Here is a 15,583-nt window from a genome sequence, read left to right as displayed (position 1 = left end):
GTAAGAGAAAATGACATAAATAGTCCCTTAACTATAGGAGTAGGTCTAAAATGGTCCCTTAACTATACACTTAACGGATTTAGTCCTTTAACTATTCAAAAACTTATCAACTTTGGTCCCTTAACTATACACTTACCGGTTTTAGTCCATTAACTTTAAACTTACCGATTTTAATCCTTTAAGTATTCAAAAACTTATCAAGTTAGGTCTTTGTTCATTTTTTAAATACAAATAGTTTAGGTTTATATTAACGAAAATCTTCGTGAAACTAAATCTTTAACCCATTTTTTAAGTTGTCTCTATCTTCGCTTTTTTTTCTTCAAACTACTCTTATGAAAAGAACAATAATGTCAACAATTCATAATAAAATTAATGAGGAAAGAAGATATAAGTCCTAATTCTATTCAATGAGGATAAAATTAAGCATATAATTGTTGTTAATGACTTGAATTCGCACTTGAATATGCTAATCAGTGCGGGTTTTATTTAATTTACTCAAATTTCTTTACGTAAAATAAAATGAATAGAATAATTAAATTGATCTATTTAAAAAATAAAAAATTACAAATTTGTCATTTTATAAATTTCAATTTCTGAAAAATTAAACAAATTTCGTTCAATGAAGTCGTTGGAGTACAAACTTTGGATTTAACGGGTAATAATTTTTTTCTTTTTATAATAAAGTTAAGCATATTCAAGTCATTAGTAGCAATATTATGCTTCATTTTATCCTCCATTGAATAAAATTATGACTTATATTTTTTTCTTCATGAATTTTATTTTAAATCGTTGAGGTTAAGGTTATTCGCATAACGTTAATTTGAAGAAAAAATAGCGGAGAGAGAGAAATAGTAGAAAAAATTGCTAAAAAATTTAATTTCTCGAGGCATGAATTCCGTTAATATAAACCTAAGCTATTTGTACTAAAAAATGGACAAAGACCAAACCTAATAAGTTTTTGAATACTTAAAAGACTAAAATCGGTAAGCTTATAGTTAAGGAACTAAAACCAATAAATGTATAGTTAAGGGACCAAAGTCGATAAATTTTTGAATAGTTAATAAAGGACTAAATCCGTTAAGTGTATAGTTAAGGGACCATTTTATACCTACTCCTATAGTTAAGGGACTATTTATGTCATTTTCTTCTCGGACTAGTAACAACATGGACAAAGAATTATTGTAATTTTTAAAAAATTGATACAAAGTACCTGAATCAAATATGAGGCAAAAATGAGTTTGACAGTAAATAGGGGTGTGAAATTTTGAAGACACAAGATGTATTACAATGTGTATTGTTATAATTGACTCCAACTGAGGTAAACGTTTGGAAGTATTGAGCTTAATTGTACCACCAGCAGAAAAAAATCAGATTCATATTCAAGTTTTTTTTTTTTTTTTTGATAACCGAGAAATCCATCTGTGACCCTCCCTTTGGACCAATCATATTCAAGCTTTTTTGCCGAGCAGAAATTATAGTCAAAAGCACAATTGTATAAGTTTAGTCATATTTCTCTTATTCTTTACATTACTTGCACACGTCATTTAATGACAGACGGAAGAAAGGAGGAACGATGCAAGTGCAGCTTTATGTTCACACAAACCAACAGTCAAAATCTTTATAAAGCTGAGAGCCGCCTGATTATGGGATGGCACCAAGCATTGCGGTTGTGTCGAGAGAATGTGTTGCTGGGATGTACTTAATGCCAGCATTCAGACAGGTGTTTTCAGGTGGATGACTGAATCCTCAGCACTGCTCTTTCCATCCCAGAAAAACTCGAGAGCAAATTTCAGCTTTTTCTTTGGGCCCATACAGGGATACCCAACAATGTGAGATGCGATTTATCTGGTTCATAAGAAGCACACAATCAGATATACTCTCTGAACAGACATTCAACCAAGACAGGCTTGAATAGAACACAATAGCTATTAAGGATTCATATAGTTGACCCCAATGAATTTGAAAAGAAGGCTGGCAGTATGACAAGGAAAAGAATAAGCAGTAATGTGCATCTTTCTAGCTTGGAGAATTTGTTTGAATCAGATCAAAGAGACATGAGAAGATTAACTGTGACCTGATTGGGGGTGTTATTAATCCTTATTGGTGAAGAACATTCCAATTTCATGTTCTTAGAGAATTTAGAAAGGCATTAGTACGTATCATATACAGAGAGATCAATAGCGAGTCAATCATAATCCATGTTAATTCTATTATTAAATAAGAAGGTAGGAGAACAGGAGAAAACTATGGAAGCTACACCAATTAATTTGCATCCGAAGTAGCAACAATAGCTTATAAATGACCAGAATTCAACACAAGCAGGAAAGCAGAAAGGCTAGCCAGAGGAAATTATAGATTGAGGGCAAATCACAAGAAATCTGAAGGAGATATTACCTGAAATAAGTGAACAAAGTGGAAGAAGCAGGTCAAGCACAGAGAGAATGGGAGGAAGATGAAGCAGCAGAGAAAGAAAAGAGAAATCCCAACAAAGATCGATGAAAGTGCAAGGAATACACCTCTGCACATCTCCATTACTCTTTATGGGGAATTTTTCAGTGTCCCATATGAAGTTTACGTGAGACTTTGTTCAAATTCAAATCAACTGGATGTTGTCATTTTCCTGCAAGTAAATAGGCAATAACAGAATGTTCAAGTTTATCTGAACAACCAAACCTAAACCATCTTATACAAATGTCAAAATTAAAGGGCTGCAGTGATACCTAACTTAACGCCTGTAAATTTCAATTATATAAAGAAATCAATCATCAACCATCCTAAAGTAAAGGTATATAAAGGCTACTAAATAAATAATTGAAAGATGTATCAGCTACTGTGGGGCAGAAATCTTACTTAACATTAACAATGCATATACAAGTAAAATCATAAACAACATACATTCTAAATAGTATATTGTATTTTTGGGATCTGACCTTTTTTGGCAGCGGAAGATGATTCTCTTATCGCTAGAGCTTGTTGTCTAGGTAAATCAACACCCACTCCAAAACATGATGCTTCTTTCGTGCACTCAACCAAGAGACAGCAGCTTGCTGAATCAACATTTTTCACTCGTCACCGCGATAAAAACATTTTTTTTTTGTCAATTGACAACTGTACATACAGATCATGTCTTCTGAGCTTAATTTTAGAAGCTCTTTCTGCTGACAAATGATGCTTTCTTTTTTGGGAGGAATAAGTTGGTGCCATCATTTTTTTATCTGATGACATCTCGTACAATGATAACGAAGTTGGAAAACCAAAACAAAGACAACAGGAAATGAGGAGATTGAGCATCCTTTAAACCAATAATATATACCACATGAATGAACAACCGATGAAGTTGCTAAACTATTACTGAACACATCAGTTAGCATAATGTATACAAAAATTGCAGCTCCTATGTTCTGTCAAGGTCTCATAGTTGCTTCAGTAATTGCGTAGAAATAACATAGGGAAGTCTCACAATAAATTAAAGCTCTTGCAAAAAGGAGCAAACTCGGAGGAGAAAAAGTTGTCCAACTCCAACACGATCGAGTTAAAGGCAAATGAGAAAAGATTTTGCAGCTCAAAGAGATCGAGTTAAAGGCAAATTAGAAAAGATTTTGCAGCACAAAGAATTCACACAACAAACAAAGATTTGAAAAACGATTAGCTCCTAAGACCTAATTTCCATAATTTGTAAGCACCATGGCAGGCACCATGGCAGTAACAACTGCAAGCTTTGTCATAAAACCTAATTTGTCTAAGGGATTGAAGGAAACAATGGCAAGAAATTAAAGAATCAGCTGAAGATGAAAACCTCGATCAATCTGAAGACGAAACGGAGGTAAAACCAAAGCCAAAACACACAATTGCATACATAACGAAGCGACAACCATGTTCAGAGACAGATGACGCAGCTGACTTAAGAATTTAACACGCGTTAGACTTAGTTACTGATTGAAGTTTTTTTCCTCGTTGGTGTGATAAAAACATCACTTTTTTTATCATGTGATAATAATGTATGTAAATCATGCCTCCTGGTCTTTATTTTAAAAGCTCTCTTTGTTGAGTAATGTCGTTTTCTTTTTCAAAAAGACTCTAAATTCTAGCTCCACCTTTGGACGATGTAGGTAGCCTATCCTAATGTAAAATATGACTAATTTTACTGCTCGAACCCATGAGTTATAGGCCATTCTAACGTAAGCTATGACTAATTTTACTGCTCAAACCGATGATTTATAGGTCATCTTAATGTAAGCTATGACTAATTTAGTGCTCTAACCAATGACTTACCGGTCATCCTAATGTAAGCATGACAAATTTATAGGTCATCCTAATGTAAGCTATGACAAATTTTACTACTCAAACTCATGACTAATATATATCTTAATTGTAAGTACTATGACTAATACTAATATATATCATAATGTAAGCAATGACTAATTTTAGTGCTCGAACCCATGAATTATAGGTCACATAGGGATATAACTCTTTACCCGTGATTTAAGGCCCCCCTTCAAATCAACAGCAACAGAGAAGGAAAAAAAACATCTTGCATACATGCACCACATTATGAGGAAAAAGATAAATAATTAAAAAATAACACAGCAATTTAAGAAAAAGTTGGTACCATCGATTTTTTATCCGCAGACATACTGTATATCTTAAAGCCTAATTTCTACAAGCTTCATCACAATAACATCATTAAATTAGTACAAAACACTGACAATGAATTCAAAGCTCACCTGAGATAACAAAGAAGCTCAAATCGAAGAAAGAAACGAAGGCGGTGATAAAGATATGGCAGAAGCAGAGAACAATTAGATAGAAGAAGTTGAAACCGCAGACTTTCTTTACACGTGTAGCAGCAGTACCTAACACGTACTACCCTAATACCTGGAATGACCAAAAAGCCCTTGGACAGCAAGCTGGCAGGACAACGGCCAGCTGCTTCCAAGCCGCTTCTATATATAGAGAATTACAGTATATAAGTTAAATCCCTTGTGCTTTTATAAGATCAAAATCCATAAAAAGCTAAGTTGTGCGAACTCTTCACTTTCAATATTGCATCCGTGTCAGGTTCTCCAAAAATACACTACTTTTGGAGAATCCGACACGCATCCATCAACATTTTCGAAGAGTCTGAGCAACATAGATAAAAAGTATAAAATTCAATGTTATGAAACACTTTGATGCTGCAACAAAGGTTTTACTTTCATCACTTGTCTAATCCTACCTTTAATACCATCTTCTAATCTTGTACACAATTGTTCATCAAGCAAATCAATCTTCCCAGAAGATTCTAAAGCATCACGAACTAGTTTATAAGTATATTCTCTTGGAATCGAACCTTGTTCAGCCAATTCGACAAGAAGATCTCTTGCCTCCACCACCCTACCAGTTTCACACATAGCATGAATTATCGGTGTATACGAACTGTTACATGGTAGTACTACTCCATGATTCATTCCTTGCATTCTTCTCAGCATTTCAATAGCCTTATCAATCTCATTTGTAACACTATAATACCTAATGAAAGAATTATACGTAATTCGATTAGGCACAACCCCTCTTTTCACCATATCATCCAACAACTCCAATGCTCTCTCTATCCTATTAGTTTTGCAGCATCCATTGATCAAACTATTATAAGTTACTACATCAGGAACAAATCCTTTGAATAGCATGATGCGAAACAAGTGATTCGCCTCCCACATTCTCCGTCTAATAGCTTTTCTACAGCCAGTTTCCATACCATATCTACAATAAGAGCTAATCAATATTGTGTAAGTAAAGACATCAGGTGGACACCTAAAACCAGGCAACTCCATTTGCTCCATCAAGAACTTGGCTTTTTTGAAATTCCCAACTCTACAAAGAGCAAATATGAGTGTGTTGTAAGCATAAACATCAGGCTTACAGTGAAATTGCTTCATTCTGTAGAAAGTAGTCAATGCTTCATTTACCAACCCTTCTTCTCCTAGGCATTTTATCAAACACGTAACAGTTGGTGTCGTCAAAAGCCCTCTTCTCGACATTCTTTTGAGAAATTCCCAAAGAAGCTTCGAATTACAAGACCCTTTGGCAAGAACAAGAGACATTTCTCTGCAAGTGAGCTCATTGTGAGTAAACCCACAGCGGGTCTCAACCCAATGGAAAAATTCCAATGCTTTCTCTAATCCTAATTGTACCTTTTGAGGATCTCTATGAGCAGCTGGGCCAAGAATGAGTACTCCCTTCTGAGCGTTATGGAACTCTTGTTTCTCCCTTCCGAGCGTTATGGAACTCTTGTTTTAGGTTTCTCTGCTTTAATGGGGTACGGTGGCGAAACCCATTTTGTCGGCCAATGGATCTTGGGGATTGGAAGAGGAATCTGGGGATTGATCTTAAGACTTGAGAAACTGTTTCTACAGTCCAAATGGGTTGGAGAATTGAAGCCTCAAATGACCGATTTCTGATAATAGCAGCCATAACTTGATCCATAACGAGGTTTTGGATGAAAGGAGAAGAAAGTGATCTTGATGACAACACGATTCTGCAAAGGAAAAATATTCAAACTTTCATATTATATAATCAACCAAAGCCATCATGATCGCCATCAACACTAAATGAAATGAAATTAGGGGTGCCAAATAAGCTCAATCCATCCAATCTATTTAAGTTTAGTGAGTCAAAAATCGCTAATTGATTAGTTCAATCCATTTCAGATCATTAAGAATTGAGTTAATATATATCTCAAAAGAACTCATAAAATCTTGTTAAAATATTTTCTTAATTTGATAGGTCAGTACTTGCAGCATTCCACTGGTGGTATACTTTGGAGGCATGATCTAAAATATGTGAACATACGAGTTAGAAGAAACTTCATAGAGTTAAACTTTATCGCATGAACTAGAATATGAAAGAAGGGTACCTAATGTCTTGTAGTCTCCCTATTATAGATGAGGCGTGCACATCCTAGAACACTTGAACTCGGTACTCAAATACTAAGTTTGTCACGCTCAAGCCATACGCTAGGCGTGATCGATACCTAGAACCTTTACTGGTCCCTAGCGAATCTTTGATCTGACTTACTACTGAGCGGAAGATTAAACACTTACATATAAGCTTCAAAAGAGATAAGCATTCAAAACATCTAAAAATACTTTATGAAAAGTTTGAAATGTAAATATGAATCATAATAATAATATTTAAAACATCTGATGATCAAAGACTTAACTGACTCACTAACATGTCTATAAAGCCTCTACTGAACTAAGGTAGGTGCGGAACAAGACCTAAGACTAGCCCCCAAGGCCTAGCTCAAGTGGCAAAAGGTGGAGGATTTGTGGCTTAGGTCGCAGGTTCAAGCCCCACACCATGCAAAGCGAAGCCCGGTATTTAAGTGGAGAAGGGTAGAGGGGCAGGCCCATTATCCACCGAGTTTAGAAGGCTGTGATTGGTCCAAAGGGCGGGTCACAGACGGATTTCTCGGTTATCAAAAAAAAAAAAAAAACAAGACCCAAGACTACTTGAATAATGAACTAGAATGTTCTACTAAAACTAAATGACATAATAAATTGGAGTCCTCCGAAAGTAAGGATGTCTCACCAAAAGCTGATGGAGAGGATCTCAACGAAGCGTCTACTGTCGATCCTGAATACATGTATCTACATCATTAAAAGATCCAGTGCCGAATGGCGTCAGTACATATAATGTACAATATATAAAATAGCTGAATGAAACACTTGTTAGACGGAATATACTTAACTGAAAGAGTAACTCAGAGAAGAACTATAAAATATATAACTGTAAAGTAAAGCATGCAAGTGTATTGAAATCAATAGAACTTTACAAAGTCATATGGAATGATATCAAATGCTAAAATAGAATACTTTACTTTTCTTGGGGAGTTTCTCTAACCGACAACCATCACTATGAGCCTCGTGATGATACCAAGTCTTGCCCACATTGCCAGAGCCATTTAATACTTTGTCATGAAAAAGGACGAGATGAACTAATGGATCCAATAACTATGCCCTTACCAGGGGCTTTATGAGGAGTCGCCCGAATCAACGGCACAATCCTATCCTACGGTGACTGCAAAGTCATGGAGTTTGGATTATCTAACTCGTACCCAACTCGGTGTTCAATACTACTCTCAAAACATGCAAATATAGTTCCATTTTAGGAAAAAGCTGAGGGTCCCACCTAGGGGAAGAGCTGAAAATATTGTCTTGACTTGATGTTCTGCATATTCTTTTATCAAAACACTAAATTTACTTTAAAGACTAACTGAGAATCCTTTCTCTAAAATTGATTATCTTTCCTTAAACTAGCCTTGTTTTTTTCATGAAGATAATACATAATAATTGATATATCAAGGCTTTCATAGAATTCATAATTAAATAGGGTTCATGGGATGAAATAAGCACGATCACTGATTAAGAATCATCCAATAATTGATATACTAAAATTGCATAGGAGTGGGGTTTTACCCTGTGCGCACTCAAAGGGTAGCTAGCAGCTGCGGATTTCCCTTGTCATCAAAAAAAAAATATACTAAAATAGCCACAACAAAAATCAAGAATTCATGATAAGAGAGTAAGTAAAACTTTCGAATGTAGTAAACCTTGGGATTGAAACCTTAATTGAACCTTGCTAACTAAAATTTAGATGTAGGGAGTGAGAAAAAACTCGTTCACTCACTATGATAGTCTTACATACCATAGGCGCTCTAAATTCTTGAGAATCTTTGGAGAAAAAGATACATTAACTCTAACTAGTTTTATTTCTTACTCTTACAAACACAACATGGACCATGCCTAAGCACACTGCAGATCTACTCAGCTGCTGGATTAGAAGAGGTGGAAGCAAGAGCCAGAAGAGATGGTGGAAAATCATTCCACATTGCATTTGGTGGACTATGTGGAGAGAGAGAAATAGCAGACGTTTTGAAGATAAGTCCAATTCCATTCATAGAGTTAAGTGGAATTGTATTGTATCTTTATTTTTTTTGGTGTAAACAAACAAACATAGAGGAATTAGAGCTTGTAGATCTGTTAGGCTCTCTGTAAGTAGTTTCTCCCTTTCTCTCTTTTTTTATTTGTTTTGTTCCCTTTTGAAGGTCTCCAGCATATCCTTAATGCTGAGGAATACAACATTACCTTTCAAGAAAAAAACTAGTTTTAAACTAATTTCAACAACTATATTACATTATTTAAAATAATAAATTAAACTAGGAATTAATTCAATTTTATTTGAACTTATTTCAACAACTAAACTACATTAACTCTAACTGGTTTTAAACTAATTCAAACAACTAAATCCGCCAACTAAACCACATTATTTTAAATGATAAATCAAACTAGGGGTTCATTAAATTTTATTCGAACTTATTTCAACAACTAAACTACATTAACTCTAACTAGTTTTAAACTAATACAAATAACTAAATCCACCAACTAAACCACATTATTTTAAATAATAAATCAAACTAGGGGTTCGTTAAATTTTATTTGAACTTATTACAACAACTAAACTACATTAACTCTAACCTATGTTGCTCGGACTCTTCAAAAATTTCAACGGGTGTGTGTCGGATGCGCCAAAAGTAGTGCATTTTTGGAGAGTCCGATACGGGTGCGGCATCAAAAGTGAAGAGTCCATGCAACTAAGACTCCAACTAGCTTTAAGCTATAACTCCAACAACTAAATTCACCAATTAAACCACATTATTTCAAATAATAAATTTAAGTAAGGGTAAATGAAATTTTATTTGAACTAATTTCAACAACTAAACTAAATTATTAGCTACTAACTAGTTTTGAATTAATTCCAACAACTAAATCCACCAACTAAACCACATTATTTCAAATAATAAATTAAAGTAGGGGTTAATGAAATTTTATTTGAACTAATTTCAATAACTAAACTACATTATTAGCTCTAACTAATTTTGAATTAATTCCAACAACTAAACCACAGTATTTCAAATAACTGATCAAATTAGGGGTAAATTACACTTTATTTGAATTTATTTCAACAACTAAACAACCTTACTACTAAACTAGTTTTAAACTAATTCCAACAACTAAACCACATTATTTTAAATAACTAATCAAACTTTATTTGAACTTATTTCAACAACTAAACCACCTTAATGCTAAACTAGTTTTAAACTAATTCCAACAACTAAACCACATTATTTCAAATAATAAATTAAACTAGGGGTTAATTAAACTTTACTTAAACATATTTCAACAACTAAGTCCACCAACTAAACCACATTATTTCAAATAACTAATCAAACTAGGGGTGAATTAAACTTTATTTGAACAACTAAACCACCTTAATGCTAAACTAGTTTTAAACTAATTCCAACAACTAAATTCACCAACTAAACCACATTATTTCAAATAGTAAATTAAACTAGGGGTTAATTAAACTTTAAACTTTATTTGAACTTATTTAAACAGCTAAACCACCTTAATGCTAAACTAATTCTAAACTAATTCCAACAACTAAATCCACCAACTAAACCACATTATCTCAAATAACTAATCAAACTAGGGGTTAATTAAACTTTATTTGAACTTATTTGAACAACTAAAGTACATTAACTCTAACTAATTTTTAAATTAATTCAAACATCTAAATCAAAGTCTAGGACAAGACAAACAACTATACTTTGTTACAAACTAATTCCAACAACTAAATCAAATTAAAGTTAAGTGTCAACACTAGATGGACACAAATTGATCTTGCAAGAAAAATAATTTTGTCATGTATAGGATCAACTAATGTTGGTACTTATGCTTTTTTTTTTTTGATGACCGAGAAAATCCGTCTGTGACCCGCCTTTTTGGACCAATCACAGCCTTCTAAACTCGGTGGATAATGGGCCCGCCCCTCTACCCTTCTCCACTTAAATACCGGGCTTCACTTTGCATGGTGTGGGGCTTGAACCTGCGACCTAGGCCACAAATCCTCCACCTTTTGCCACTTGAGCTAGGCCTTGGTACTTATGCTTAACAAACGCATTATCCCTAAATTTAAAGCCAAGTGTCAACACTAGATGGACACAAATCGATCTTGCAAGAAAATCAATTTTATCATCAATAGGATCAACTAGTGTTGGTATCTATGCTTTACAAACACATTATCCCTAAATTTAAAGCTAAGTGTCAAAACTAGATGGACAAAAATCGATTTTGCAAGAAAATCTATTTTGTCATCAATATGATCAACTAGTGTTGGTACTTATGCTTAACAAACATCTTATCCCCAAATTTAAAGCTAAGTGTCAATACTAGATGACCACAAATTGATCTTGCAAAAAAGTCAATTTTGTCATCAATAGGATCAACTAGTGTTGGTACTTATGCTTAACAAACAGATTATCCCTAAATTTAAAGCTAAGTATCAACACTTGATGGAGACAAATCGATCTTGCAAGAAAATCAATTTTGTCATCACTAGGATCAACTAGTGTTGATACTTATGCTTTAACAAACACATTATCATCAAATTAAAGTTAAGTGTCAACACTAGATGGACACAAGTCGATCTTACAAGAAAATCAATTTTGTCATCACTAGGATCAACTAGTGTTGATACTTATGCTTTAACAAACACATTATCATCAAATTAAAGTTAAGTGTCAACACTAGATGGACACTAATCGATCTTACAACAAAATCAAATTTGTCATCTATAGAATCAACTAGTGTTGTCACTTATGCTAAACAAACACATTATCACTAAAGAACACTATAAAAACTCAAACAAACCCTAAACAAAATGCAGTGTTGTACATTGAATAAAAGAAATCTAATATATACAATAATTAAACTTTTGGAGGAAAAAATACCTCAACTTTTTTTAATTAGGGATGGAGATGGAAGGGTTGGCAGTAGTTTGCTCGACGGCGTCAAAGATTGGAACCTTCAATTAAATTGTACCCCTGCACTTAAAATTTTGTACACCAAATTTGGTACATTCTATAGTTGTTGAATTTTTTCTTTAAAAAACTACTTTAACAACAAGTTGATAGCACAAACGGCTTAGAGAACACATAAAAAGTTATACTCTTATATATCACAAAATGCCATAGTTCAATTTGATTTTTTTTCTCGAGAAAAAAAAAAGAGCTAAGAGAAGATTAAAGGCTTTCGGTACGAATTCAAATTTAGTTATATATGGAGGGCCAATTGAGATAAGAAGTACTTTATTGAAAGTTGTTATAACTTTGTGTATTGTGTGAAGTGTGGATGCTCAGATATGGAGGGCCAAAAGTTGTTGGGATATAGGTTAGCTAAGTCTAGAGTGGAAGCGGGCTAGTCGTTTCGACAATTGGATGATTCTAACTCACCAGCTCACTCTCCGATGAATTCGCCTTTGGTCACGACTTAAACTAAAAAAATTACTTTGCTTTGTTCTTGTTGTTTATAATAAGAGGAGGGAAAAAGTTCCTATGTTATAGTGAGAGAAAATGATCAAAAGGGTCCTTAAGCACTAGTGAAAGAAGAAATCTTGGAGCTAGACAAATGGTCCCAACCCTCGTTAAGCACTAGAGCTACATAAACTGTTTTGCAACCAAACAAATCATCAAAAATTGCATCACTTCTCTGCCACTGTTAAGGGTAGTAATTTTACATCTGTAGCCTTAGTCCCTGTTAGTTATCATTGTTTGTTACCCTTACAACAACATCAAGTAGCATAGGTATTTCACCTTGAATGTCATCTGCTTTGAATTTTTTTTGAAGCCTAGAGTCTACCGAAAATAGTCTATCTACCTTCTCAAACTCCACTTATGAAACTACAAACAAGACATGAATGTGCTAAGAAGTAAACCAGATGTGCTAGTAAAATGTTCACCAGATTTTTCCATGGATTATAAGCACTTGATATGCTCAATTTACACTAGGAATTTTCAGTAAATGAATCAAACAGCCATGAAAAAACAGCCATGAAAAATAATGCAGATTCAATGGAACAGTAATATTGATGAACAATAATCAATGGAACAGTAGAAAAAGGGGAAATTCAGGGAATAGAAAATGAGGAAGACAACTAGTTGCTAAGCTAACTTACAACTAAGAGATATATGGCAAAACAAGATAATCCCATTTCATTTTCATCAGTACAATATATATAGGACCACAACCCTAGCTGATTCATAGAGTATGCTTGCAACAGTGTCCTCACCTACTACTGCTTCTGACAGAGCTATGCCAGCTCATACAAAGATGACTAAAGTGCAATTAAACAAAATATAATACTACTACTTCAGGGATTAAAGTGCTAACTTAACAACTTCAGCCACTTTCATTCTGCATCATTCCCTTGAGTCTAATTCAACATTTCATACTTATCAACCCAAGTACCCAACGAGAGAAGTGAAAGAAATTATTTGTAACTTAAACAACATACTGGCTTAGGGAAATAATTCCAATGTATTTTAACCTTTATAGTAGAGTCACTTTCATGTGTAACGCTGTAATATAAAGGTCATCAACTCCAAAAGGAGAAAAGGATGGAGTTTGCATTAAGTTCTTGATTTTGTCAGTTTAAAATTTTCATGACTTGGGATTGCTGATGCATAGAATATTGTCTTCACACTGGTATCTATCCAGAAGATTATTAAGGATCAGTAGGTGACAATTAAAGAAAATAACATGGACCACCAAATAATAGGTGATTTATCGCTTGACAATTTCCAGTAAGATATACAAGCACATCATAAACAACTGATGCAGCTTGGACATATTATACTAGAACAGGGTGCGCAGCTTTGTAATCTAATCAAACACCTTCAAAAAGTCTCTTTGCAGCATCAAACTACCTTTACCTCAAAGTTCTCCTTGTGCAAGCAGAGGAAAGAAAGAAAGAGAGCTTAAAACTTAATGCATTAGAAAAACAAGAGGAGGAACGTTAGGAATAAAGTACAGACCTCACCGCCAACTTTTGCATATTCTTCTTTTGAAACAAGATCAATGTGTGCTCCAACTAAACGGTCAACAAGGAGGTTCCCTGTTAATCCAGGATCTTTATCTACAAGTAACTGTGACATAACTAAAGAAGTTATTCACATAAACGGGAAGATGTGACTTGCAGAAGATGTATGAATCAAACAGTATTTTTTGGGATAAAGGTAATGTTGTATTCTTCAGCATTAAGGAGATGCTAGCTACCATCAAAAGAGATTTACAGCTGGCTCAAAGATAAGACAAAAACTTGCTACACAGAAACCTATAAGGATCTTATAAAACCTAAAATTTGCTCAGCATCCTCTATACCCTCCTCTTTACACAAAAAGAAGAAAGTCCTTTGAAGTAAACAGAATACCAAGAGAACAATTATGGTATACCTTTGAAGTGCGTAAGATGAGATAACAGTCAAGGTTTAAGTACTTGGCAGCGACAGCAGTAGCACGACAGTGATTACTTTGTATGCCACCTATAGTCACTATGCAGTCAGCACCCTGTGCTACAGCATCTGCCAACAAGAACTCCAGCTTTCTGACCTTGTTTCCACTCAATTGCATTCCTGACATATCATCACGCTACAAATTCAAAGTTAGTTCGTGTTATAAAGCGTCTGGAATAGTGACACTGGCATGAAAACAGCCTAACAGATAAGAGAAACAATAGCACAAAAAGAAATCCTCATCCTCAGGCTCCCTATGAAACAAGAACTTGCACTTTACATATACCATGAAGTATTTTCCAATGAAAGCCTTTTCTTGTTTTAATATGTATATTTTCTAGAGGAAGGCTTACCATCTATCTTATAAACGATTGTCGTTCAAGTGTACCTCTTTGCAGTGACCCAACAAAACGCAAATTTTCCAGATAATCAAGCTGCAAAATGCACTTGATGGACATCAGTTTGAGACGAAATCTAGGGGAGAGAATGGAGATACCCCACTAGTCCTTAATTTATTCTGATATTTTCTCAGTGAGGTGTATTCAATCATGTCCTTTAACTTGTTTTCGTTTTATTCTGTTTTTTTCTTTTTACCCCAAAACACATACACACACACATGTTAAAAAGTACTCATCTCTAATGCCACTGCAAATAACTTCGAGAAGATATTTCAAATATTAAGGTTATCCCACTCTTCATTATTTGCATGAAAATAGTAGGATACATTTATTATCATTTTACCCCCTAGTTTCATAGTAGTTGTCACAATATATTTATCTTTTTACCAGTGTACATCCTCAGAAAAATATTTATATGTCATAATACCAATATCCAACTTATTTATCAAAAAGTACCAATACCCAACTTTTTATACATCTATATGAACACATAAACTTGGTACTCATGTACTACATACAGGGGCGAATTTAAGCTTAAAAAATGGGTCACTTGAACCCGTGGTCATCCGACAAAACTCGATGTATTACATGTATAATTTTTAAAATATGTCAAATAGCAACTGAATGAACCCATGAACACAAACAACTGGATGGCTCACTGGTTTGAGTGTTAGTTTTCCACTTTGAGGTTGAGGGATCAATTCCCAGATGCTGCATTTTCACAACCTTGCATTTTATTTTATTCACAAAAGAGTTTCTGCATTCAGCCTTTTTTAAACTTCTTCTAATGACTTTTT

The 15,583-nt window shown here is 34.2% G+C and overlaps 2 protein-coding genes and 1 long non-coding RNA gene across 3 annotated transcripts in view; all 3 read right to left on the bottom strand.

The window, feature by feature from the left end:
• Positions 1–1,442: 1,442 nt before the first annotated feature.
• Positions 1,443–6,236, bottom strand: LOC102598124 (pentatricopeptide repeat-containing protein At1g77405-like). The gene is made up of 3 exons (XM_006343452.2): positions 5,216–6,236; positions 2,931–3,047; positions 1,443–1,845 (listed from the first exon to the last, which is right to left on the bottom strand). Exons 1-3 carry the CDS (start codon positions 6,078–6,080, stop codon positions 1,790–1,792), a joined length of 1,038 nt encoding a protein of 345 aa, XP_006343514.1. The 5' UTR covers positions 6,081–6,236; the 3' UTR covers positions 1,443–1,789.
• Positions 6,237–6,245: 9 nt separating this feature from the next.
• LOC107059912 (uncharacterized) overlaps positions 6,246–15,583 on the bottom strand; it is a 12,022-nt gene continuing 2,684 nt past the window's right edge. The window contains exons 2-4 of the long non-coding RNA XR_001473019.1: positions 11,831–11,923; positions 7,570–7,628; positions 6,246–6,514 (exon numbers count right to left, since the gene is read on the bottom strand). This is a non-coding gene — a long non-coding RNA (uncharacterized lncRNA). The remainder of the gene's footprint in view (positions 6,515–7,569; positions 7,629–11,830; positions 11,924–15,583) is intronic.
• Positions 13,856–14,547, bottom strand: LOC102604926 (putative D-cysteine desulfhydrase 1, mitochondrial). Its single transcript, XM_015307008.1, has 2 exons — positions 14,330–14,547; positions 13,856–14,023 (listed from the first exon to the last, which is right to left on the bottom strand). The coding sequence occupies exons 1-2, from the start codon at positions 14,513–14,515 to the stop codon at positions 13,871–13,873; spliced, it is 339 nt and encodes a 112-aa protein (XP_015162494.1). The 5' UTR covers positions 14,516–14,547; the 3' UTR covers positions 13,856–13,870.

The sequence above is a fragment of the Solanum tuberosum genome, unplaced genomic scaffold (genome assembly GCF_000226075.1).
Source record: "Solanum tuberosum cultivar DM 1-3 516 R44 unplaced genomic scaffold, SolTub_3.0 scf00045, whole genome shotgun sequence".
NCBI lineage: Eukaryota > Viridiplantae > Streptophyta > Magnoliopsida > Solanales > Solanaceae > Solanum > Solanum tuberosum.
Note: the sequence above shows the minus strand (reverse complement) of the source record. Positions and strands in the feature narration are given on the sequence as shown.

Excerpts from the sequence above, each read along its gene's own strand:
- LOC102598124 (XM_006343452.2), bottom strand. The coding sequence starts at position 6,080 with ATGTCTCTTGTTCTTGCCAAAGGGTCTTGTAATTCGAAGCTTCTTTGG. Across the intron at positions 3,048-5,215 it reads ATTAGAAGATGGTATTAAAG|CAAGCTGCTGTCTCTTGGTT; the intron begins GTAGGATTAGAC and ends ATGTTGATTCAG. Across the intron at positions 1,846-2,930 it reads ATCTTCCGCTGCCAAAAAAG|ATAAATCGCATCTCACATTG; the intron begins GTCAGATCCCAA and ends CTTATGAACCAG.
- LOC102604926 (XM_015307008.1), bottom strand. The coding sequence starts at position 14,515 with ATGTCAGGAATGCAATTGAGTGGAAACAAGGTCAGAAAGCTGGAGTTC. Across the intron at positions 14,024-14,329 it reads TCATCTTACGCACTTCAAAG|TTACTTGTAGATAAAGATCC; the intron begins GTATACCATAAT and ends GTTATGTCACAG.